This window comes from Apis cerana, linkage group LG1 (genome assembly GCF_029169275.1).
Source record: "Apis cerana isolate GH-2021 linkage group LG1, AcerK_1.0, whole genome shotgun sequence".
In the NCBI taxonomy this organism is placed as follows: domain Eukaryota; kingdom Metazoa; phylum Arthropoda; class Insecta; order Hymenoptera; family Apidae; genus Apis; species Apis cerana.
The window spans coordinates 1,978,476-2,005,792 of NC_083852.1; the positions used below are offsets into that span (position 1 = coordinate 1,978,476).

General features: G+C 24.5%; 2 protein-coding genes across 3 annotated transcripts; one reads left to right on the top strand and one right to left on the bottom strand.

Moving 5' to 3' along the window:
* On the top strand, window positions 1-15,744 carry LOC107992776 (uncharacterized). 2 transcript variants are annotated; one of them, XM_017048835.3, is made up of 3 exons: window positions 1-467; window positions 11,318-11,528; window positions 11,639-15,744. In XM_017048835.3, the coding sequence occupies exons 2-3, from the start codon at window positions 11,344-11,346 to the stop codon at window positions 13,872-13,874; spliced, it is 2,421 nt and encodes an 806-aa protein (XP_016904324.1). In that variant the 5' UTR covers window positions 1-467; window positions 11,318-11,343; the 3' UTR covers window positions 13,875-15,744. The 2 variants fall into 2 exon arrangements, with proteins under 2 accessions (XP_016904324.1, XP_061940173.1); XM_062084189.1 differs by lacking the exon at window positions 1-467 and adding an exon at window positions 10,422-10,734.
* Window positions 15,355-25,665, bottom strand: LOC107992706 (D-galactonate transporter). The gene is made up of 10 exons (XM_062084201.1): window positions 25,466-25,665; window positions 20,286-20,397; window positions 19,830-19,953; window positions 19,385-19,537; window positions 18,474-18,584; window positions 17,727-17,889; window positions 17,387-17,585; window positions 16,794-17,072; window positions 16,428-16,625; window positions 15,355-16,300 (listed from the first exon to the last, which is right to left on the bottom strand). The coding sequence occupies exons 2-10, from the start codon at window positions 20,389-20,391 to the stop codon at window positions 16,110-16,112; spliced, it is 1,524 nt and encodes a 507-aa protein (XP_061940185.1). The 5' UTR covers window positions 20,392-20,397; window positions 25,466-25,665; the 3' UTR covers window positions 15,355-16,109.
* Between the last annotated feature and the right edge of the window lie 1,652 nt (window positions 25,666-27,317).

Here is a 27,317-nt window from a genome sequence, read left to right on the forward strand (position 1 = left end):
CCACTGAATTAAAAAGAAAATGAGCCAATCACAATATAGTAACGACCAATGAATCGGGAGAGTTCGGGTAAGACGAGATACGAACGGTTCATTTCGTGAATCTTTCGCAATTCGCTTTAGTTTGCCACGGGGGAAGGAACGTTTGTTTCGCGATAGAATGTTTTTTCATGCTGCAGTTTATATCTATCATATATAGGCAGCTTTAGCTAGGTGAATTAACATGCGAAATTATTTATTTTTTACACCTAGCTGTTAATATATTTCCTATGGAAATATGCATGGTGTATTAAACTTTAATCAGAATCTGTGTTTGGCGATGCCGTTTGACAACTTAATTCTTTTTTAAGTTTGAAATAAATTCATTTTTTTGACTTGATATAATTGTTAAAAAGATCCGTAAATTATATGCCAATTGAAATCTACTTCAAATGGATTGATCTTTTCTCTTGATCAAAGAATTTTGTTCGGTGAGTGTTTACTTTTACTTTTCCATTGAATGACACACACACACACACACAAAATAATTTGATGTTGCTTTACATAAATATTTGAGGAGATTCAATGTTTGAATATTCCGTTTTTTGTTTTACTATTATTGAAAGATCTTATATTAGAGTTCATATAATAAAAAAAATGAAAAAATATAACGGAGTATTTATTTCTTGCGTATATTTTTTCATTCATTGAATTTAAATTTCATTGTATTTATTTTATATTAAGTTTTAATTTTTTAAATATTATTAACTAGCTATCATTATTCTCAGTTTTTAAAATGATTTTAAAGTAATAATTAAATAGAGTAATTTATTTATTTTGATCGAATTTAAACATTTATATCGAATATTTGAATCTTATTTATATTTAAAGAAGAAGAAAAATAAGATTTTTAATAAAGAAAAATAAAATTTAATAATATTCTTAATAATTCTTGAATGATTTCAAATTATGATTATTATTTTTTTATACAATTATAAATATTAGAAAAATTTTATAAGTCATTACAAGTTACTAATTAATAAATTTTCTTATATTTAATAAAAAAAGTATAATAAAATGAATAACATTTTATAACTAAATTAAAAAGATATTATAAATAATAACTATTGTATTATTATCATAATATAATTCATTTTGCTGCAAATACAATAAATATTTTCATATCTATCGAAAGTGATGCAAGCATAATTCTTTGTATCTCATTTGTTTTTAATAAAAATTTTGCTTAGTTAAAAATTCTACTTTTGATTATATATGAAAATATTTTTTTTATTAATTTTGTTATTTTTTTCTTATTTTAATATTTTTTCGAAATATTTTGTTTTATATATAATTTATAATTTGTAAAATATTTTTTTCTTTTTTGTTATAGAATTCTATAATATTTATAGATATATATATATTTATAAGAATTTTTTGTTGTCTTTTTATAATTAAAAATTCTCCATAATGAACGTCATAGTTGAAAGAGTAGGTGATTACTCAACATTTTAGTAGGCGTTGTATGATTGATGAAATCAATCGTTTAAATTATTGAAAAAATTCAATAAATTCGAAAAATTTTTGTAATTCGATAGTAAAATTTTTCAATAATATATGCTGCTTTGATATTTATTATATTATTATAATGTTAATATTTTTATTTATATTTAAGATTATACTAATAGCTTGAGTTGATCATTAACCACAAAACAATGTGATTAACTAGTATTTTCTTACATCGAAATTTTTTATATCATAATTTAGAATAAATTTTTGAAATTTTCATTAATTCTCAGAATACCGATTGCGAACAAATAGATTAAAAATGATCCATATCAAAATATAAACTTATTTAATTTTCATTATTGGCATTATCACTGATTGTTAAGTAAAAATAATTCAACCATTGAAACACGAGAATTAAATATGGATGCAGAATGGTAAATGAATTGTTTTTTTTGTAAAAAATAATTATCTTTATATTAATTAACGAGTTAATATATAACGAATTAATTAACGAAAACTTATTCATATTATTCTCTTGTGAAAATATTATTATAAAGTAAATTATATCAAGTACTGAAGAATAAAAAACACTTTTTATTTGAAATTGTTTACAATAAATGTATTTACTAATTAATATTTTGACAAATAAATTAGAAATATTTATCTAACAAATAAAATAATATATCTAAATGAAATGCATGCAGAGTATATGCAAGATATATAATTAAACTTGACAGAGTGAAAAACATCTCAAGTAAATTTAAAATCAGCATAATATATTGTTTTAAAATCTAAAGTTCAATTAAAACATATTTAAAGTTTATATTTAAAATATGTTTTGAATTTCATTGTATGAATTCTATCTAATGCCATTATCATTGATTTGCTATTTAGATAAAAATGAGTTTATTCTTTTTTACATTATATATTATATATATATACATTACATATATATTATATATACATTATATATTCAGAGAATTTGTCAAAAATTTTAATGAGCTTGAAATATATTGTTAAAAACATATACATAACATAATATACATATCTAGTTTATTTATTTAGTTTAACTAATAAAAATGCAATGATATAGGTTAGGTCAGAAAAAATGCAATGATATAGGTTAGGTCAGAAAAAATGCAACCACATATCAGAACGTTAATAATTCTTTGGACTTTATTCATGATAAATTTATTCACTTTGTTAACTTATATATATATATATATATATATAGTCACTTTCATAAAAGTCTATTTGTTTAACTATTTTAATGTGTTCTTCACAATATTATTTTGTTAGGAATTGCATCCACTGTAAACTACAGCTGAGTCAATCCGGAAACTATAAAATCTAGAGTTTTTACTTACATTTAACTATTTTACAATTTTCTAACGATGCGTTTACGAACATAAATCTTTAGAACTTCTGTTATTTTTCTTCCTTCATTCCAATCATGAGTATTTTCAAAGTGAAAAAAAAAATATAATTATCATGCGTGAATACGCGAATCTGTTGAATACACTCGAGAAGTAAAATTCACTGATTCAGATCCTCGTGACCGAAATCGTGACCATTATTTACAACGTATATATTTAAAGTAACAGATTGGTTAAAAATTGACGTTCTGTTTGCTTTTTGCGCATTAAAAGAGTAAACTTCTGAAGAAATATTGATTTTGAAAATATCACGGTTTCGTCGATACGTTTAATTTCATTTAAATAAAAAAAAAAAAAAATACATGTATATTAAGAAACGTATATAGAATAATTCTTTTGATTTACTTATGCATATATTGTTGGTTTCGATTCAATAATACACTAAATCGATGAATCTTTTTTAACATCAATTACAATAAAAATAAAGTAAAAGTACTATATAATGCCATTTTTTTTTAAGAAAATACTGATGAAACATTTTTTAAAAAGAAATAGTTTTGAAAAAAATTTTTTTCAAATAAGATAGTTTTTTTCTGAGAAGTTTTATGACAGAACCGATAAATAACAAAGGTATGTCTATATTTTTCGTGATTCAGGCTATATATATATATATATCTATATATATAATTTAAATAATTTACAAATTTTACAATTTTTTAGGTAATATTATGATCTATATAATATTAATCGCTGTCTGTGAGGCGTTATTATTATATATATTATTAAATTGTATAATGACTTTTTATAAGCAGCATGAATCATTATTCGGTGCAAAAGGTTAAAAAATATCAGATATCGGTTGGATTTAACAAGAACTTCCATTCTACAGATAAAAGGAGGATTGATCTGCTAAAAATATGTCACCAATGTTAAAAGTTATCAGAAATCGAGGATACGAAACTTAAGGAACTTCCTAAGATTAAAAAATTCGCATTTTTATAAATGTTTCTGATGAATAACAAAAATTGTACATTAATAAAGTATGTACAAATATCTTGCTTATATATTTCACGGATTTTATGTTATATAATAAAAATAATATGTATATTTGGTTAGTCAAATGCACAAAATCAAATTTTAACTTAGTTTTATTTTTATATGATGGGTATAATGAGATTAAACTTATAACAATCAAACTGTTATTGAATAATCGTTTAATGTTTGTCTTATGTCTGTGTCTCATATTTGCTATTAAATAACTTGATATTCGTTTTAATGTGAAATTTTTTATATATACATGTAAATATATAATAATATATATATTTGAAAGAATGAATATATAAGACAAAATTGGAGGAAATGATTATTCAGAAATTATATATTCTTTTTTAGTTGTAATAATGAAAATTTATTGATATATTTCTTCCATAAGTCTTTTGATTTTATAACAGTTTTAATACATACTTGACATACTTTCAACTAATCTTAAAGTTTAATCTTGCGAAATTTGATTTCACTATGATTCAACTCAAGCGTATATAATTTCAGCAAAGAAACATTTATCGATCAAAAAATTATAAACTGGAAAATTTAATAAAAAAATATTTTATTAAAATAATGTAGAAATTATTAAATTATCATTACACTGATGATATAATATTAAATAAGATATGTGCTTTGAACCTACAATCATATTAAAATTAACAGTTCGTGTTCGAATGATTTATTCATGCTCTCTCCATATCTTTCGACAAAAGAAAAGAACTTTGAAACCGCACATGTATACCGATGAGTTGGCAGGCTAACAGTTCGTTATATTACAGTTGCTATACGCATAATAATATGTATACAGGATGTCCGAAAATAGATGGTATAATAATATGTATATGAGACCGATTGTTGCAAGAGAAATATAAACTGCTGGAAAAAAAATCATTTAGAGTTAATTTTTAAAATCTACAAGAGAAGAAATATAGACTTAAAAATCTTTCTAAACGAAATAAAGAAATTTATCAAAGCTTGATTATAATTAATTATAGAAAATAATTAATTATCAGAATTATTAAGTATTAAACAATTTAATAGAATTTTTATTCATATAATTTAATTGTTCATAGTTTCTAATTAAAAATATAAAATGCAATATAAAATATATTCAGAATCCATAGATTGGAAATCACTGTTAAACTATAGATAAATTTTATATAAAAGAAAAATATTTTTTCAAAAAAATGATTTTTATCAGAATTATTATATGTCATTTTTTTTAATAAAAAAAACACATAAGATATTTTCCTTAATGGAAAAGATTAACAAGTTACGTAGTTCGATGTGTTTCGAGGTATGAATACTTTGGCATATATACATATTCTTGAACATATTTGTCGTATACTAATATAACTTTTCATTTGCTTAACATTACGATTGAATACAAGGTGTAAAACTTTTGATTCAACTTGTTTGTAACGTCAAAACCTTTTAAATTGAAGTTTGCGTCATTATTCGCGGTGTATGAACCAGGAACCCGTATGAAACATAGTGCGATGTCTGTTCTTGTGTTATTTATCTTTCTTTCTTTCTTTTTCATTCGTTACGTGTCTAATTTTCAATATTTAAACGCAGCCGGAAGTAGAAATCCTAATTTATATAAACTACATTTTTGAAAAAAATTATATAGGTTAAAAATTATTGAAAAAAAAAAATCAAAAGTTAACATTTCTATCTTCCAATGGTGGGGATGGCTGTCGGTAATTTGTCATAGGGCATAGATCGTTTCAGTATCACCTATTCAATCTTTGTCGTATAAATATTTTTAAAGAAACGATTTCATTTCAGAACAATTTCATTTTTGTCGTTCAGTGAAAAAATTGAAGGTTATCTTCTCTCGATTCACGTTGTCTCGAATAGTCGGGAACCGTGTTTCTCTTATCTGTTCGATTGTTACTTATGTATAACGATTTTGCAAATTTCATCGAGTCTACGTCACGAGAAATTCTTTATACTGTGTTCTTTACACAAATTCGATAGAATTGTTAATTAGAGTTGAAAAAACGTCTATGGTAATGGATAAGCTGAAAAATATTTATTGTTATTGTTTCATGCGTATCGCTTTTTCATAAAATTGAATTCGTCCTTTTCAAATTCAAGGAAAGTTGGTTGCTTGCAATAAAAATAATAATTATAATAATTGATTTTATCATATAAATATATGCAAATTGATTCATTAGGAAATTTATTTAAGAAATATGACAATAAAAGATATATCTATTCAAATTAATCTTTCCAGAAATCAATATAATATCATGTTTAATTAAAAATTGTTATCGAAATATAAAATACTCTATTTTTTTTACCATTTATATTGATTATATATTCAATTTTTCGAGATATTTTTTTATCAAAAAAAATATTTAAATCATACTTACTTATTTTTACTTAATCATACTTGTTTTCATATAAAATAATTTTCATTTTATCAGATCACACCAAAACAATTTTTTTAAAAGTTTTTCAAATTTTTTAAATACTATATGTATATGAAAATTTTCTAATTATAATATTAAAGAAGAAGATGATATTTTCTAAATATTTTACGAAGAGAAACATAAATCGTATTTATTTAAATGTATTATTTAAATAATTTTTTTTTAATTTAATAATTTTTTTAATTTAAATAATTAAAAGTAATATAAATATTATTTTGTTTACATTGATAAAAATTTTTATCCCACATCAAACAACAATATACATATTTATGCAATACAATGTGCCTATAGTACGAAAACTTGAAACCCAGATAAGATTTCAGTATACTTGAGAATATACTTTACGCTCATCAGATAACAAAGCAATAAATCATTCTCGGGGTTAGCTTGCATTTTAATCTTTAATAAGCTTTGAATTTAGAAGAGATTTAAATTTAAAAACCATTTAATCAAATTTCAATATGGATAATAAATATTTTTAATTTTCATTCTTTTTTGTTTTGTTGTTCATATTTGAATACAACAAATTTACATTATTTAAATATTTTTATATATTTTTTTATTATTATTTTCATCATCAATAATTTTATATATAATTTAAATTATATGGAACTGTATTTATTAACTTCAAAGTTAAATAAATACAAATATATTATTAAATAAATATATAAAATAAATAAAAAAATTTTGTATTTATGAAAATAAATACAAAATTAAATAAAAATATTTACATTGTACAATATTCTATAATATAAAAAAGAAATGAATGAAATGTATATAAATATATAGAAAATAAAAATTATTTTTTAATATGAATCAATATTAAATTATAATTTTTATGTATTATATATAATTTTAAAAGAAAAAAAGATTATATAAATATATATATATAATATAATACATACATACATATATATACATATATATATATATATATATATATAATAAATATTAGCTTTTTTTTTTATGGAATTCTCTTGAGGCAATAATTATTTTAAAAAAATTTCTCAACATAGTGCTTAATGTGGATATACAATTCAACGTGATTTTTAAACAATATAAAAACATATTCGCATATTTTCACAGCTTGACGTCCTTAAAAACAAATATTTTTACTCCTTTTTTTTTATTTTCTGGTTTTTTCTTGGACTAAATTCATCACGACATTTATAAAAATACTGACATATTTTTGGGGAATTTTATCTGTCTTTGTTTGTTATCTATTATTTTGATGTCATGAATGCGATGGGAAAATCACGTTTTTTTGTCTATTATGACGTTATTATACAGAAAGAAAAATTCTCGTTTGTAAAATCGCTATGATAAATTTAAAAATTTTTATATTGTTCAATAAATAAGAAAATGTATTAATGTATTTTTTTTTCGACACGAAATATTTTATTATTTTCAATACTTCAATTTATTTTAAGTCATAGTTAATTACTATTTTAGCTTATCATTACTATTATTCATTTTAAAATAATTTATTATATAATTACTTATTTAATTACTTATCTACGTAAATATTTTTTATATTTTCTAGTTGTAATGTATCTATATCTCTCGATGTATCGTTAATATATGCATACGACGATATAGCGCATATAAAAATTCTTTCATACTCAAGCGATGCATGTGATCTGTAATTTTCACGATTTATCGTCTCGAATAATTTTAGCTGTAATGAATTGCACGTGTTCCATTAGTGTCGAAGAAGAAATAATCTGAAAAGCGATCAATTTTTCTTCTTGTTTTATCTTTAAAATGTCATTAAATGATTATACATTGAGTCTATTTAATACAAATCAACAGTTGATCTGAGTTATCTATTAGGATTATCTATATATATAATCGAATAGAATCATGGTAATTTCCATTTTATTCATTCGTGATTTTCATAAATCGAATGGAATGGAAAAATTTGAAAAAAATTATTATTATTATATAATTAAAAAATACAATTTGATATTAAAAAAAGAATATAATATATTTGAAATTTTTAATATCGTTAAATTTATAACATTTTTAAATTTATATTGCTTGAATTTTTTATTATTTAATAGTCATTTTTTTTTTAAATATTTGCGAAATTTTTGAATCAATTGAACTTCATCTTTGTTGAAAAAATGATTTTAGTGCAGATACATAATACATTTTGAAGATATAATATTACTGTAAACCTTTAAAAGTTATATATATTATTATTATGTAATTAATGTTTCTAATTGCTTAAAAAAAATTCGAATTCTAATTTTTTTTGATCTTGATCGTAATGATATTTCATTTGTTTTTTTCGATTTTTTTTTCTTTTACAGAGAGATAAGTTTTAACATGAAAATTTAATCTACGTCAAAATTGCTTATTCTACCTTGAAGATAATAACATTACATTGAAACAGGGATATTGAAATTTCTTCCAATGTTCGAACTCTCGTTTTTTCTTTTATAAGATGTTATATCTCTTTGATTGTTATTAGCAAAAATTAAATGAAATTAGAATTTTGTGTTGCAGTTGTATAATTTTTTCGAAATGTGAGTTTATATGTATATAACGAATAAATACTGTATCATATAAATACTGCCCGAAAAAATGATGGAGCAAGTATATTAGACAAATGATTTACATGTAATATTGCTCACGCGATTATCACTAAAAATGAGAGTCAATAAAGTTTACATTTAGTGACATTCGTTTCGAATCCACGCATGCGCCATGATCTGCACAATTTTAAGCTCTTCCTAACCTGACTGCTTTAATTTTCCAGCTATATTTAGATATACATTGTTTTTGTGTGGTAGTAGTAATAAAAGTGATTGCAACTGGTGATTTATCGGCATTAATCTTACAGCTCATACATATGTTACGGACGAATGAGTACTTGCCGAATGGAACATAGCAGTACTTCTTTCGTTTTAAAACAAATTCTATTGATGTGAATTTAGCCATGTATATATTGTGCGATCATGAATAACGAATTATGTCAGAATATCTATCTTTATGATATATAGAATAAACCAATTTTAACTTGAAGATAATAGAGTTAATTACTTGCATAACTCAAATAAGATTATATCTTTATAATTATTTTCTTTCATTTTTTAATGTAAATGTTAATTTTCTTTTTTCTAAATAAAATCATATAAAGAATTAAAAAAAAAATATATTTTTATATCTTAATATATATATAAATAAAACAATGATATAAAAAATTTTAAAAAATGAATTTTAAAATTTATTACAAACAAAAAATAAAAAAAGAATAAATTACTTCTAACTTTCTTTATTTTCTGATAGAATAGAAATCAGCATCTTTTAAGAATACGCAATTGCTATGAAAAAAATAATATTCGATTATGCATTTTTATATATTTTTTTTTTTTAATGAAATGAGCAATTTTCATTTTTATTACGTTTTATATTTTGTTTTTTTTTAAATTTAAATAATTCATTGGAGATGTTTGAATTTTTTACGAAGTCTATTTTCTTTCGAAATAATCTATAATCTATAATCGTCATAAATCATACGAATCAGAAATTAGAATTTTTTTCTTTTTCATTACATAAAAATGATAAATAATTGAATAGAATTGGGTCATTTTTGATCAAAACTTTTTAAAAATCCTGAATTGTGATATCAAATGATATCAAATGATTCTTCTTAAATGATTATAGCCGCATATATTTATTTTTAGCATTAAAATTTAAGACTGTAATTTTTTTTTTTCGAACAATATATATATTTATCGATATATATATTTTAAGGAAAGGAAATTATTTTAATTCGTCTGTGTAACTGAATCATATAATTCAAATAAGTTTAATTTATTTTAATAAATATTATTTTAATATGAAATAACAATGAAAGATTTTTTATAATTTTCGTGAATGCATTTTTTATAAATTTTCGAATTATTTATTAATGAATCAATACATTACAATTATTTATAAAATTAAATTTCGTTATTTATATGAATTACAAATTCTTGAATTTTTTGATACTATGAATTTTTAATACTATTTTTTGAATAAAATTCTAACGATTACTACGATGCTCAAACATCTTGGATGGATTAGATATCTTAAGAAAATTATTAGAGATTGTATTATTTTATTTTAATTATAATTGTTCAATGATTTCCTGATTGTATGATCTAATTATATAAAAATTTGAGTAAGAATGATCTTAAGTAACTGTATCAATTATGAGAAATACTTTATTCTTTTCTTATGAGATTTTTTCATTTCTTTAAAAGAATTATGTTCCTTTATATTTTTAGTTTTTATTTATTTAAAATCTTGATAAAATTATTTTCAAAAATGGAAGAAGATATTAAATTAAACATTTACGATCATATTTGACTGTCAATATAACAATAATCGAGCTCAAGGTATGTATAGTTCTTATCCCGTGCACTGCACAGATATTTCTATAGCACGTGTCTACGGGAAAATCCGTTAAGTCTAAATATAAGTTGACGGTAACATTTCGTTGTCATATTACATACATATTGAGGTTATGCGTGATATTGTAAAAAAAAAATTTGACCTATTTTTCGATTCCGATTTCTCTTTCATTTAATTCCATTCATTTCTACTATCGTTCAACTATCAATAACAAGCAAATTGCAATTTTTTTTATTGAAATATATAAATATATATATTTATATAATTGAAAAATAAAAATAAGAAATGAGGAATGTTATAAACAGTTTTATTAAAAAATTTAAACTTTAATATTTTAATTTATATAATAAAGAAGCAGTATGCAAATAATTTATTGAACAATGAAATAATAATTAAATGAATAATTTGAAATAATTATTTTACGATAATTATAATTTTGCAAGATGAAAAATCAAGAATGTAGACATTCATCTTGTTTTTCAGTTGACCTTTGTAATATTTGAATAATACGTAATTTTGAATAATACAAATCTAATTGACATTTATAAATTCTTCTTATCGTTTCAGAATTGTGTAATATTTATTATACATGAATGGTTGGAGATTTGCCAGACATCGTCGGAGAAGGATCGATTTCAGATCTAGGAGATCTAAAAGGATGGTGGAATAATCACGCTATAGTAGTCTGGAGCTTTGTCCTTTTCGGCTGTTTCTTACTAAATGTCACGCTTCTATTGGCATTCCTTATACGTCCGTCATTACGGACTATTTCCAATAGGTTCGTTTCTATTTTATCATTATATAATTACTATGTTGATGTACATATAAGCATTTGAATACTATTTTGCATAATTCCTTTAATATTGTGATAATTATTTCTGTTTTTAGGTTTGTCATGAATTTAACAGTGTCGAACCTGTTGGTATGCGCCATCATGAACCCATTGTTAATTATGGACGCTGCTTCGACATCGTCCAATTCTTTCATAGTCGAATCTCAATCCATTGGAAGTATTTGCGCGATATCAGAAGGTGCCGTGGCTATTGTTACCACATCTTCAGTCTTTTCGGTCTTATTGATCGCCGTGGATCAATATTTTGCCGTGGTAGATCCTCTACGTTACCGAGCTCGCGTGGACAAACTGAAATCTGGAATATTGATTATTTCAACCTGGTTCATCTCTATAATTTTTGGCTTCCTCGCTTTTTTTAATCCAAACCCTCAAAGTTTCTGGCAATCTTGCATATTCAGAAATAAAAATTTGTCTTCCAATATTTCCTTCGATTTTCTAACAGAATCAACAATTACTATATTAGATAACAATACCAACGATCTGAACATCAATGGAATTTCTGAAATAGTGGAAACTGTCAAATCTATCAGACTCGACGAAAATATGGATCTCATAGAGAATACTACTACTGTGATCTTTGATACGCTTACAAGTGATACAATTACTTACGGCTTTGTCTATGCTATCGTGTATAGTATATTCGCTTATTTTATCCCATTTGTTGCCGTTTGCTGGATTTATGTTAGCATCTACGTGGCTGCACATAGAAATTCGGAAAGGACTAGAAAGAGTGGATCTAGACCTATATTATCGTCATCCAGTTTCACAGAAGATCAAAATGGTCCACCTAGGCTTCAACGTCTTCAGGCGGATACCGTTGAGGATTTTCGCAAGTTGCCGAAGATATCGAGTTTATCGTCAATAGATGAAACAAGCGAAACTATGCAACCGACTGGTCAATTATCTCGAAGACGATCATTTTCATCTTCCATGAATATAGAAGAATCTTCTCCTCGTTTGGATGATAAGACATCTTCAGGCATTGTCTTCACAGTCAATTTACAAAGAGCTGAAGTGACTCAATTCACAAATGATGAAAAAAATTGTAAGAATGATAATTTGTACAGTGATTTAGTGATTGACCAAAAAATCGATCAAAATAAGCATCGGGAGCAAGATCTGCAATCTGAGAAAAACGATAAATTATCGAAAGATTTGAAACAAAATGAACAAGTAACGGATAATTGGATGTCAAGAAGTTTGGATGTCGAGGAAAGCAATGAATCTGAAAACGAAGTTCGTTTTGATTATTTCGATAATTTAAACGTTCATGATAAAAAGTTTTCCTTAGCTCTTTGTGATAACAATTCATTAAAATCATTGAAAATTTTTCAAATGGAAGGAGAAGAAAGTTTAAATAATGAAGTCAAGCAAAATGAGCTAAAAGTAATTCATGAAATTAGTGATCAAAGAGAAGAACATATATTACAAGTAGACGATGACTTGACAAATCAATTATCAAACCAAGAAGATTCTAAAATATCACTGAGTCCTTCAGAAGTGAGACCAAACCGTAGATTATCGACGTTCTTTAATACAGACACTTTGCAGAACACATGTGAAGATAGTACCAAGACTGAGAAAGATAATAATTGTAGCAATGTTATTATAGAATCGTCCTCGTGTCTGCTGACGCCAATAGTGACGATTACACCGGCTCCAAGTAAAAACGATAGCTTGCATCGTGTGTCAAGCGTGAGGAGTACCTCGAGCTACATAAATTCGTTGAAAGACCGGATAAGCAATGGTTCTATATTTAGGCACAGAGAAGAGACCAGAGCAGCACGAATAAGCGCTCTGGTGATTGTGATGGGTCTGACTTGTTGGTCGCCATATGTAATATTGTTGGTAATGAAAAATTTACCTCGATATACTGACCAACATTTGTCTCATAAATACGACATACTGGCCTCCAGTTTCTTGATTCTGGCCGCCTATATTACTCCATTGTTATTCGGATATCGATCAAAACGAGTGAAACGTGAATTGAGGAGGTTCTTCTGCTTCAGGAGAGAATTATCTTATAAAAATAATCGAAGTTTGATGGCTAAAAAAGTGTTGAAAAGACGGCATAGTAGTAATCTTAGTCATTTCGAGGTAGATCATAAATACAATATATTTAATTGTATGTACGGAAGGAATCGATGGCCGAAGGAAAAGGTTCAATTTGTTCAAGTACCAGACACAGCGTTGGTTGTAGAAACTTGTAGGAGCAGTTTCTCCAGTGGAGCAAGTACTCAGATTTCGAGCACTTCGACGGAGGAATGTTGACGCATATCCATGACGTTCCTAAGAGTTTGATGTTCGTTTGAAAAGTAGTTTTTTAGTAATGTCTTTTATAAAGTACTTAATATGCAATTATAATTATATATCTTTTTAAAATTGTTTTTTCATGAAAGAATTTCAGATAAGATGTTGATAAATAGAGACTGAACGAAAAGGATTAATTGTATGAGATAGTTAAAGAAAATGGTCAAATAATTTAAAAATATGTAGAGTTCATTAAATAATTTTAGAAAGATAAAAATCAATGTTGAGGAAATGGGCAAAATGAGATTCTTTTTCAAGTTTTGATTTTTCATTTTCCTTTTTAAACTTTTTGTAAATAAGTAAAATTTGTTTTTACTTTTTTTTTCAATAAAAATTTTGAGAAAAGTGTAAGAGATAGTTGTAATAGACATTTTTGTTTTGTTTATTTTAATGTATACTTCTTAATGTATGTTTTCAAATTATTTGACTTATTTTTTTAGATCTTGCAATATTGATTGTTATAATTGATTATACGAGATAATAATTCCTCTAACGAATTTTTAAATAATCACAGTAAGATAAGAAATATGTCAAGGATCGTGAATTACATATGAAATACACAGATAAATTTGTGTAAAACAAACCGTTATGTTTGTTTCATCAATTTTTCATTTCATTTTTAAGATGAGATATCATTAGTATTATATATGTATAAGTTATTTGATATATACGTAACATTTAATTACGTAATTTATAGAATTAAATTAATAATATTATTAATGAGGCTGTATCAAAGATAAATAGATTCTTTTTTATTCAAGTGGTGACATGATTTTTCACCACGACATCTATAAAATAATACGTGCAATTTCATGCATCCTTGTGTTCGCATAAACAATTACTAGAATATAATAATAGTTATAATAGAAATAATGCTTATAAATTACAATAGAGGCCATAAGTATTGATTGATCTAGTCGATTTAAATCTACTAGGATATACAGTATAATAAGTTCCAAATCTCTTTATTCCTCCATTAAATGAATTATGCTTCATTTGTTTTTTTATCTAATTGTAAATAGATTATTATTTATTTGTTATAAACTTTTCACTTATTTATATATATATATAAGTTATATATATAAGTCATAATAGATATCTAACAATAATTTTCCTCTACATATATAAATTTACAATAATATATTTAAAATTTGAAATTTCTCTATAAACTTAAAATCACATTATAACTTAACTCACAACGACCGGTTTAACCAATATTTATGAATTTCAGTGTAATATGCATGAGTGTAAAAAATATACTTGTGGTCTCTACTTGATTATTGGATCATATAATTGAATTATTTCACATCAATACATGCGTGACAATATTATCACACGAGTAATATCGTGCGATGCACAAAACATTACATTACTTTTGCGCATTGAGTAATATTTTATGTGAAATATGTGGCGCGATTTAATGGGGAATTATTCAACGACATTTAAGCATATAATACTTGAACTATTTATTATTGATAAATTTTTCAAAGTATTTTCATAAATAAATATATGTATATAAAACATATATACATACACATCTTTAAATATATTATACAAACAATAATAATATTTCATAAATCTATTGAGCCTTGAAATATCAAGGATGATTTACCGACTATTTTGTACATTACAAATAAAAGATCTTTTTTATTTATATTAAATAATTTGTACATAAAAAAATAGTATAATGATAAATCTATCATATACCGCATATTACACGAATGGTTCTTCGTGTATATATGTTCGAACTTGTATTTTTGTATGAAAACACGTAAACATATGTATATTTAACAAATTGTCTTTTAATAATATAACAATAAATAAAAACTTATTTTGGACTTTTTTTATCAAAAAATAATTCTACAATATTCAAAACCAATTATATTATATAAAATATTATTTTAACTAAAATCAACACTAAAATGATATTTATGAAATTAAAATTATTACAAAGATCTTCTAAAAAAATATTTTAAAAAATATTTTTATAATATAAAAATTCAAACATTTTAATCTCTATTACTTAAAATTGTGAATATTATGTAATTCATATTTCATAAAAGAAGAATCAAAATGTATTTATTATTGAAGTCGAATTCATTCGAATAAATATATTTTAATCACTTAAATTCACGAATGGATTTTTTTCATTTCAATCATTTATATACAATTTGGATTTTCGGAAATGATATTTTTCTATAACTTAGAATTTTCAAATCGATGTGGTGGTGGTGGATATAATCGGGGAAGTTCTAAAGTCGATACTCGTCCATCGTCGTTAATGAATATGTTATTATCATATCCAAATTTATTGTTAATTTCTGTCTTTGGTTCTTCTTTAACAGCTCCATCCATCAAGAACATTGTCAGAAAGAACATGATAGAACCTGAAAACAATTAAAGTACGCTTATTAATTAAATTAAATTAAAATAACTGTTTAATATGATACATTATACATTGATATCTTAATATAATATCTTGATCTCTATTATTGAATTTACTAAAATACTTACTAATACCATAGAAACCAGCGTAATAAATATAAAGAGATTCTCGGAAACCGATAACCATTCTGGTTGGTTCGACGAGTATTGGTAAATTTCCACCGATATTGTTCATAACGAATAAGAAAGCACCAACAGTGGTCGATCTAAAGTGAAGAGGAACTATTTCTACAACCACTGCAAATACGATTCCAAACCACATTTCGGCTGCAATTAGTACGAGATACGTGTAAGTGATATATCTATTTTCGTGGTTATACATATAAGAATTTCATTTAAAAAGATCGTTAATATTTTAATTATTTTGCTAATTGAATCATTCCTATGATAACATTTAAAAATATTAAAATTATAAAGTAATGAATGTAAATTTACCGAAAAAATAGGAAATTCCAAGAGTAATGATAGCCCATAAAGGATTGAAATATACAGAGCCAAAAGCAAACGGCGTAGCAATTATTTGGCTAATAGCTAGAACAGCTACCCGCGATCTAATACCCATTTTCGCAACGAATTTATCGCTAATTACTCCACCGACCACAACACCGATGCTACCGATCACTATAGTAACTGCGAACAACCACCAGCCCAGATCGTAGTCGGGGAAGTAATCTCTATAGTAGAGATCGCAATTGTAGGCGAAACACATACCACCTAGAAATAAAAAGTTTCCTTTAAATGATCAGAGAAAAAAGGTCTTATAACGTTTTGTGAACAATTAAATAAGTTAGCATATAAAAAGAAGACTCTTCTTTCAAAAGAATAGCTTATTATAATTTAAAACAGCACATTGTGTAAGATTAATAAGTGAAAGTTAGAATTTTGAGAAATAATGTAGGTAATAAATATTTCTAATTTATATATATATATATAATACTCAGAAATTTTTCTGGAGTAACCAGATAGACTCTAATATACCCTTGAAGAATGTATTTTTCAATCCTTCGCGTCAAGGTATTGCCCTTTACCGCAATGTCTGATGCTGGCAGCAAAGCATAATAATATTATCCTCGGCTGTAAGATCACTTTCCATATTGGTACTTTTTTCCCATCGGCATTTGCTCCTTCCTCGCCGATCGTCTTCCTTTCCGGTTCAGAAAGAGTAAAAGTAAGAGCAGCTATGATCAATCCGATTATACCAGCTCCGTAGTAGCATGCTCTCCAACCCTGTTTAAATATTTTATATTATATTTTCTTAATAAGATATTAATCTTTGAACGAAACAAGTCAAAATTTTGAACGAGTTTAATAATAAAATCAATGCTTTCTTTTTTTTTCTTTGTTTGAAAAAAATATATATGAAAATACCAAATTTCCAATGTTTAATCCTGGAATATAACGGCCAACCGGAAATGCAATGCCATAACCACCATAAATGCCCCAATTGAATATTGACATAACGAGTCCTCTTTGTTCCTCTGGGAACCAATCAGAAAGCAAACCCGTAGCCAAGGGATTGCATCCTGCCTCCCTGTTTATTATATATAATTAATAGATATAATTGATAGATTATGATCGATAATGGATCTGTGGCGCTGTAATTTGCAAGAAAGATTTGCAAGAAGAGAAAAGAAAGAAAAGAAAGAAATGTTTCGTCGAATCTCGTCCTCCTCGTTTCATTCAATTCAATTCAATAACTTCATTGATAGATTCTAATATCTTAGATGCCAAAAGAATAAATTTGAAATTTGGTTTCAATGTTATCAATGTTAATTGACACATAATTAAAAATAAAGAAAAATTAATAGATGAATTCTTTAATCATTATTTGTACGCGGAATATATTAAGATTATAGTAAAATATAAAATGATAAATATGTAAATGTATAGAATAATTTAGCGTTTTCTTCTTACAATTATCGTCAAGAACAAAATATTTAATGCATATAAAACTGAGACAGATAAAAAAGACATAATCGTTTTTTTTTCAACTTGTGCAATCTCGACTTTATAAAAACTGAATTAACGAGCAATTACATTTGCCAGAAGATACTCGAAGGTAATGAAGAACGCCACAGATCCAATTCGAGGAGAAGCATTTTACATTCAGCTTACCCCGCTGCTAAAACCATACGTAGAATAACCAATTGCCAATATTCTTTTACTGCTCCCATTAAAACGATAGCGATACTGAATACCAGCGTACAAATGGTCAATAATCTCACTCTGAAAATGAAAAAACATTAAAAAATAGAATCGATTTTTCGTGTTTCATTAATGGTGTAAACTTGCATCGAATTTATTAAATTTCGTCATCTACATTTTTCAAAATGTTTTTATTTGAAATTCTTAATGCTCGTCTTAAACATTGTAATATTGTATATTCAAAAAATTAATTAATTGATTACCTTATCTTTTTCTTTTTATTTCAAAAATGTTTCAATGATTTGTATCAATGTGACATTTCGAAAAATCCGATTCGTTCCATCAATTTTTTTTCTCTCGCAATTACATTTTAATTTTATTCCAAGAATATTCATCGAGTAACGTGCGCGCGCGCAAAAAAAAAAAAAAAATTGTTTAATTATTCATCCAACATTATTCTATTTAACGGTATACGATATTCAATCTTTTCAAACCTTTATGAAGTAGTAGTAACGATAACAGTAGTAGTAACGGATATATCCACGCCTACAGTAAGTATAGAAAGAGCAAATGACGAAACTCTAGTCATGATAATGTTGATATATCTACTGGAACGTATCTTGATTGAGGAGAAGAAAAAAAAACTATTAACATATTTACCACGTATATTCGATACGTTTATGATATGCAAAATGCGATGAGCATTACTAAAACAAAATCACGTAACTTGGAACAGAAATATTTGTTTTAAATGAAACAGAATTTTAATAAAATTTTTTAAAACAATAAAAAATAACTCGATCGAGATTGAATTAAAAGAAATATTTAAAGATCTCAATATCCCAGAGATTTAATTTTTATAAATAATACACGTATCATACCTATTATATTTATCGGCCGCGACACCCAAAGCAACGCCTATAATCGTGAAAACGGCGATGAAACTCGGACCAGCCAGTATTTGATAGTCGAGACCAAGGCCGTTATAGTTCCATTCGCAATAGCTGGTCCCATTCAGTTCCAGGGACACACAACTGTAAAATAAGATACATTCTAATGTTATCTAAGTTGGTTCTAATTCGATCACAGTTGAAACGGATACACGAGTTCGCAAATGTAATCGACAACATGCATATTAATGGTAGAAATGTTAAATAGATGTATAAGTTTCTACTCTATTTTTCCATTATTTATATAATAATGTACAGCACATTATTAGATTGTCTTTTCGGATAATAATACATGTACATTTTGGTAAAAATTTAAAAAACGAGTTATTTCGTGATATATCATAATAAATCTTTAAAAATGTACGAGGAAACTTACAAACTTTCATTTTTGGCCACCTCACATTGAATCGGTAGATCAACAATCGCTAACGTGGTCGAATTTAATTGACAAGAAATATCACCATAGTGGAGATCCTCCGCTGTCGCCTTGCTTGTGACACCTTCAAAATGATAAGGAAATTACACTGATACACGAACATTCTCTGTAATTTATTGTGAATTATCCAATTATATCCGTATGTCGATAAACACGCGTTTCGTGTAAGAATTTACATTGTATATGAGAATATAAGAATCCAACAGAATAGAAAGAAACAGAGGAAAAAAGAAAAGAAAAAATATCGAGATATCCATCTCGGAATTATATTGCGCGTAATTATATCTCGAATTGACGATTTTACGAGGATAATTTTGTTTTTTCTTCTTCTTTTTTTTTTTTTTTTTTTTAAGGAAAAGGAAATATGAGAAACGGAACTGAATGTGCATTACTTACCAATTAAGTAATGACCTAGCTCTCCAAGTACGTATCCAACTGAAACTATGGCCAACGCATACGGTTTGTACAAGAATTGCAATTTCTGTGCTATTGTGCTCAACATTGTGCTCTGAAAAAAAAAAAGAAAGAAAAGTTAAATTTATTTTTATTTATTAAACGATCATAATTAACCCATGGACAAAACAAAGTTAGGATAAAAATAAAAATGGAATCATCGCTGCATCATGATGCATATTAATAATATTTTTTTTTATCTATTTCTTATGAAAAATATTTCACGTTTTATTTTTTAGACATATTAAATATAATTATATAATTATATCTCATAGTGTATTTTAATATATTTTTTATGTATTTTAATGTTTTTACATGCGTAAAACAGATATATAGCTTGCCATTAAATTGTATAATGCATCAATATATACAAGTATTGTGAAAATTATCTCTCATAATTTTTTATATATTTCCATTTGATTGTAAATGTATGATTATCAATGGATATCTTCAGCTTCTATCCTAAGTATTAATAGGATCATTATTTTTTTGCATATTCATATGTCCATTATTTTGTATCGAATTAATACAAATAATAATTAAAATTTTCACAACAAGATTAATGATACGATAAAAATGAATTGCTTTGAATATTTTTTCACAGTTAAATAATTTATGAACAACTAAAGTAAATTTATTATTATAATAGGGATCACAATTAAATAAAGTAAAGAATTTGATAATTATGTGAATCTATAATTTATATGATAGCTTAATTCGAATTAAAATAATAATTAATGACCTAAGTTACTATTATATTAGTTAAGTTATTATATTAATAATAAATTTTATCTATTTTTATTAATCAATGCATAAAATTAAATAAAATTGGAATAGAATTCAGAATAATAAAAATTGGAAAATTTGAAGAAAGATGATTAAAATATATTATTGAATTGTTTCTTAAATTGTTTAATTACGACTATAAAATTATAACGTTAACATTTCCATAGTGTTATGGTAAAAAAAAATAAAAAAATTATTATAATTATTAAAAGATATACCATACTAATCGATAATAAACCTGAAATCAAAAAAATTAATTTATGTATTACAATTAAAAATTATAAATATATACATATATAATCAATTGCATTCTAAATACATTAATGAGAATTATTTATTCAAGGTTTGTCTGTTTTGTATTACTATGTAATTATATGTACAATAAAAATAAAATTTAAATACATGTACATATGATATCACTTTATATGTACAGTTCATGAATAACAATAATGAAAATAGAAAGACTAAAGTTGTTAAAATTAATTTGACGTTTCTTATTTATCAAGTTCAATGTTCGATGCAATTTATATTTATAATATCGCTGATACCAGATCATTCAAATTTTTTATTTTTTAAAAGAAAAAAAATAAGCTAAATAATTGATTATTGAACGAGTGAATAGCTAATGTTTGGTACAAACGTCAATTCACTTATCCATAGACTTCTAGCACGTATATCATGCAACTTGGTCACCTTGAGCCAAAATCATTGAAACGTAACGAATATTATCCTTTTAATAATGTTAATTCCATCACTCGTGATAATCGTGCCTTAATACTATATTGGTAAAAGAATTTGGTGAATATTCTATTTCCTTTTCTAAGGATTCCATTTCGAATTAACACATTACACATTTTACACAGGATAAAAAATTTGGAATTTCTCTTTCAATTGTATTTACACTGAAATTTTTAATTAATTCTAATTAATTGTTCTATTAATGAGTGTATTAAATTTTTATTATGAAATTTTCCAATATAACACGTTTTAATGGAACATAAGCTTTTTCAAATCTTCTTTCATTATCGGAATTTAATTCTAAAATAAAAAAATAATTTCTTGAATTTATATTTTCATAACGAAGATATTGTTTTTATAATCATATTTTTTGTCAAAAAACCGCATTTATACGCACGTGTATATTTTATCTTCCAATTATTCGCATGTGATTACAATGATTATAGTTTTAATGATTTGTTAAGACATATTATTCATAATGACTTTACGCCAATTAAACATTCCGGCCAACTGATATACATTGATGCATTTTATAATGATATATTATTAACTTGTTGAAGATGAGATCGTGGTACATTGGATTTTTAAACAACCATAGATAATCCTTTAATGGAGAAAATTGATTGTAAAATCAACGTAAACTAATTAATTATTATCACTGATTTGAAGGGAATTTTTGAGAATTATATTTGAGATGCAAGAGTAAAAAGTCATTTATTTCTTATTAAAATTGCATTAAATTGTATTTGAATTTGTCAAAATTAAATTTAATTTAACTGATAATTAATTTTTGTTTATTATTTTAAGTATTTTTTTTTAAGTATTCAATTCTATCCAGAATAATTTTTGATTAAAACATGATATACAAACCAGTTAACCTCTAAATTATTTATAATATTTCTTTCATTTATAATATTTCATTTTAATAATCAAAAATATACTGAATTAGATGTTTATACATTGTCATCAAGAATACGTCGATTTATTATACATATATCGATTTATCTCGTTTTCACATATTCATCGTAAAGCATCGAGGAATTGCATAATCGATAGAAACAGAATCGATTTGCAATTCGAACAACCGGATGTATGGAATCCTTTTTTCTTTTTTCTGTAAAACTACGAACTTAAATTAACGTTATAAAATGGAATTTGATAGAGAAGAAACAAGAGCAACGGTGGCACGATGACAGCGTAATATAGTTTTCTGTAAGTAATTACTGGTTGATGATAAATCGAAGGTTGAACGAGCCTTATAGGCGTATACTCAGTAGTCAAGAATGCTGATTGGCGATTGGATATGAATATACCAGACCCTCCATTAAGTCACCTTATAAATTTTTCTACTATTATAAAATCATCAGTATTTATAATGATATGAATAACGATCAATCTTATTTGTAATTCAATTCTAATCCATAGATATTTGTAAATGTTTATTATTTGAATGATATTAAGTGAATTGACGATTGTATGGTTTCGGTATTTTTAAGACAGATCTGCACTTTATTATTTATATATATAACAATACATAAGATGGGATTTACGTCAACTATATGTAGATAAATATTTTGGGAGTCAGAATATTTGTCAATTGAATTAAATATTGTAATATTAAATGAAAATAAATTAGAAAAAAAAAGAAATCGCGAAATATTGACTTTGTAGAGACAGTTTTAGAAATTGATAATTCTGCATCGGTTAAGAATGCAAAAATTGCAAAAATTAACTATATGCATTATTGTATATACTTAATCTTTATCAGATATAAACACTTCATGCATGACTTGTCTTCAAGTTATTGCTTCACGTGAGGGCTGAAATATTTTTATTATAAAATGAAAAAGTAAAGTTTTATGCAGTTTTATAGAAATTCCATGATATTTAATTTTATCATTCTGAAAATATATTTTCATCCTATGTGATGAAAATACAATTGTCCTGTCAAAGATATAATAAATAAAATAACAATTGTCATATTATAGATAACTTACGTCTGATAAGGGTCATATGATACACATTTGTCATGTGACCTATATAGCATGGTTTATATTTTTTTTGAAAGAGATATTTCGCAAACACTGCAAAACAATGTTGAAATTGCGGCTCGATCTATTAGACGTTCACTGCACCTACACACTGGTGTCTTAATATACATAATTATAATATACATTATAATTGATTCAGATGGATATATAGTTATATCAATTGAATGTACAATAGATTATTTAATACAGTATTAAAAAAAAACAAAGAACAACATACGTAGTATTTGTTGGTATTTGTATTTATTTTATTGTATTATTATGTTTTGAAAAAACGAAAATATATGTATAATTTTGCTGAATCATTAATTTTTAAAATAAAAATAAAAATTGAAAATTTTATTTACAAGAAAATTGATTTGAATTTATGTGTATTACTTTATGTATACAATTAATTGTCTCTTAATATGTCTCAATTTAACGAATCATATTGTAGTGTTTATATGTTTATGTTCATTTTATCGAGTAATAAAGCGATACATAATGAAACAAAATAAAATTTCACACGTGCATAAACAAGACATTTTATGTATACCTCGTAAATCATTCAACTCATGAATCTGAAACACGAAACGCGAAGTTTTTTTGTAAGAAATCCGTATATGAATCGTACGGTTTGGAATGAGTTCCGGAATGCAAAACGCTCATGTTCGTAATTATATGGCACATGTATAATTATTATGTGTAGGAAGGCGTTTGTTGTTCTTAAATACCACTTGTAATAGATAATTTTTCATTCATGTCATTGAATTTTTATACTTAACTATTAATAATTATAAAAAGATTATTTTAATTGAAAATTGCATTAAGTTTTTTTTCATTATTTTACTTTTTTTATTGAAGCATTTATTAAAATCCATTAAATTAATATTTTTGTTATTTTTACAAAGGATATAATTTATAATCAAAATAATTTAAATTTTCATTATTTATGATCATTATAATATTGTAAATAAACACCTAATATAACACTTTTGCAATATATTTAATATAATTAAAAAAATTAGCTTAAAAACTAGAAAGAATAAAAAAATGTGTAACTTATAATATAATGTAGAAAAACTAATAATAATTAATGATATAAATCGATTTATGATTTGTAATTATACACAAATTTTATTTTAGAATGAAAGTAAGGTATAACGAATGTTTATTAAAATAAATGAGAGTTTATATTATATTATATAACATTACGATATTGAATATTCGTAAATAATAAAAATTAATTTTATATCAATTATAATTGACTATAAGATTTATATTCATTATACATTTTTTACTTCTCTCGATGAATATTATAAATCTTTAAAATTCTAGATTTTTTTTTCTAAATTATTGGATTAATATATCTCTATATTATTGGAATATTTTTTTCAATTGCATTTACTATCTATCCATAGATTCTTCACAAAAAAATTTTTTCAAATAACAAAATTCTAACCTAAATATTTTTTAAATTTCTAAAATCTAAGACCAAGTTCATAAATATTGTTTATGTTTGATTTTATCTCAATTATTATAATTAATTATTTATTATCGTCAATTACTTACCTATTTATCTTAATCATTCAATGTGAAAGAATAAAATAATTAATAAATCACTATCAATTGTGCACAGACACATTAAAATAAAGAGATCGAAAATATTTGTACGTGGCCGAACGTACACATGAAGATCGATCCCTCTGACTATGAGGGATGGAGCGTTAAATGAGAAACAAGCTAATGGTCAACCTTCATTTATAAGAAAGTGTCCAAGGATCGAACCTTCCTCAGACTCTATCGAGGAAGGGGCAATAACAGAGCCTGTGCATTAACAAGTATTTGAGAGTATTCGTTACTTGGTGGGAGATACATAATACTCTTGATCTTCGATTTCCAAGGTCCTTTCTATTAATCGCTTGTATTTTCTTTTTTAAAATCAAAGGTTTTAGAGATAAAAATTATAAATAATAAATCAATTTTTCATTCAAATTTCAGAAAATTTTATTTTGATTTATTATTATTATTTTAAATTATTAATATATATTTTTTTATATTTATTTGATAAGTATAAGTAAATAATTTTAATATATATAATATAATTATAAGTAATTTTGTTTCTCAAAAATAAGAATTTTTTTATTTAATAAAATGTGAAAAATTTTGAAATATAATTCATTAATTTTGGATATCAAAAATTATTATTTTTACGAAAATATACATATCAGAATAATAAATATAATGACAAAATCTTTTCCGAAGGTTATTTTTTTTTTTTTTTGCGATTCTAAGAGTAATATCATGTTTTTGTAATTTATAAAAAAATTATCTGATATTGAATCGTTTCAATTATTCGCTATTAGAATCATTCAATTCATGTTTTCTTATATTAATAAAAAATCTATTCATGTATAAATTAATGAAAAAATATAAAAATATAAATTGTCATACACTTATTAATAATAGAATGTTCAATATATCAGATTGAAAATAACTAGAAAAAAAATCTCAAATTTTTGGTTTGTATTATGTTATGTAAATTATACAATTATATCTATTTTTAAATATACAATTTTATAAGGAAATGATGATAACAATTTGAAATATCCATTCCATCTGTCTACGAAAGATATAAAGTGATATTATCGATTACAATCCTTGAACAATAACAATTACATATCCTTTTAATGAGAAACAAAAGCCTGATTCCGAGGTGATTAACCCGTATAATAATTAAAACGATATGTATGGCTTTTACATGCTGCATTATCGTTTTAACATTGACACACTTTAACAGATGGATTCTCATGCTATTTAATACTATAATATGGAATAAACAAAGTTCAAAGATTTTCCTTGAAAGATGTTATTGTAATATGACAATTTCAATAGTACACATAGAATGTGATTCCATGATTCAAGAGAGATAAAGTCACAAGAATTTCTTTATGTACATTATAATTATCAAGTTTCCTAATTATTCATAAAAACAATCCGATAAGTGTCAAATGAATAAATATGAAAGTGAGAAATTAATAAGCAACAAAATTTTGAATGAAATATATGTACATATATTATATCTCTCGCGAGAATATATTGAATACGCTATTAATAAAAAATTTAAAATCTCTTTTCCAGTTGTGAGTTTATATTAAAACTTTTGTTAATTTAACATTAGTTTTATTATTTTTTACACTAGTTTACTATTATTATTTAGACTCTTACATATACACATGTATATGTAAATGAATATATATAATTACAGCTGACATAAGTTACAAATTTTCCAAAGTATTTCGAATACAATATCTTTGAAAAATTATTCGGCTAAATCATAATTTATTCGTGTACATTTCTATATAGTGATTCAAATTATCGAAGATCAATATTCACAAAATACATATTCCGGTCAAATTCTTGG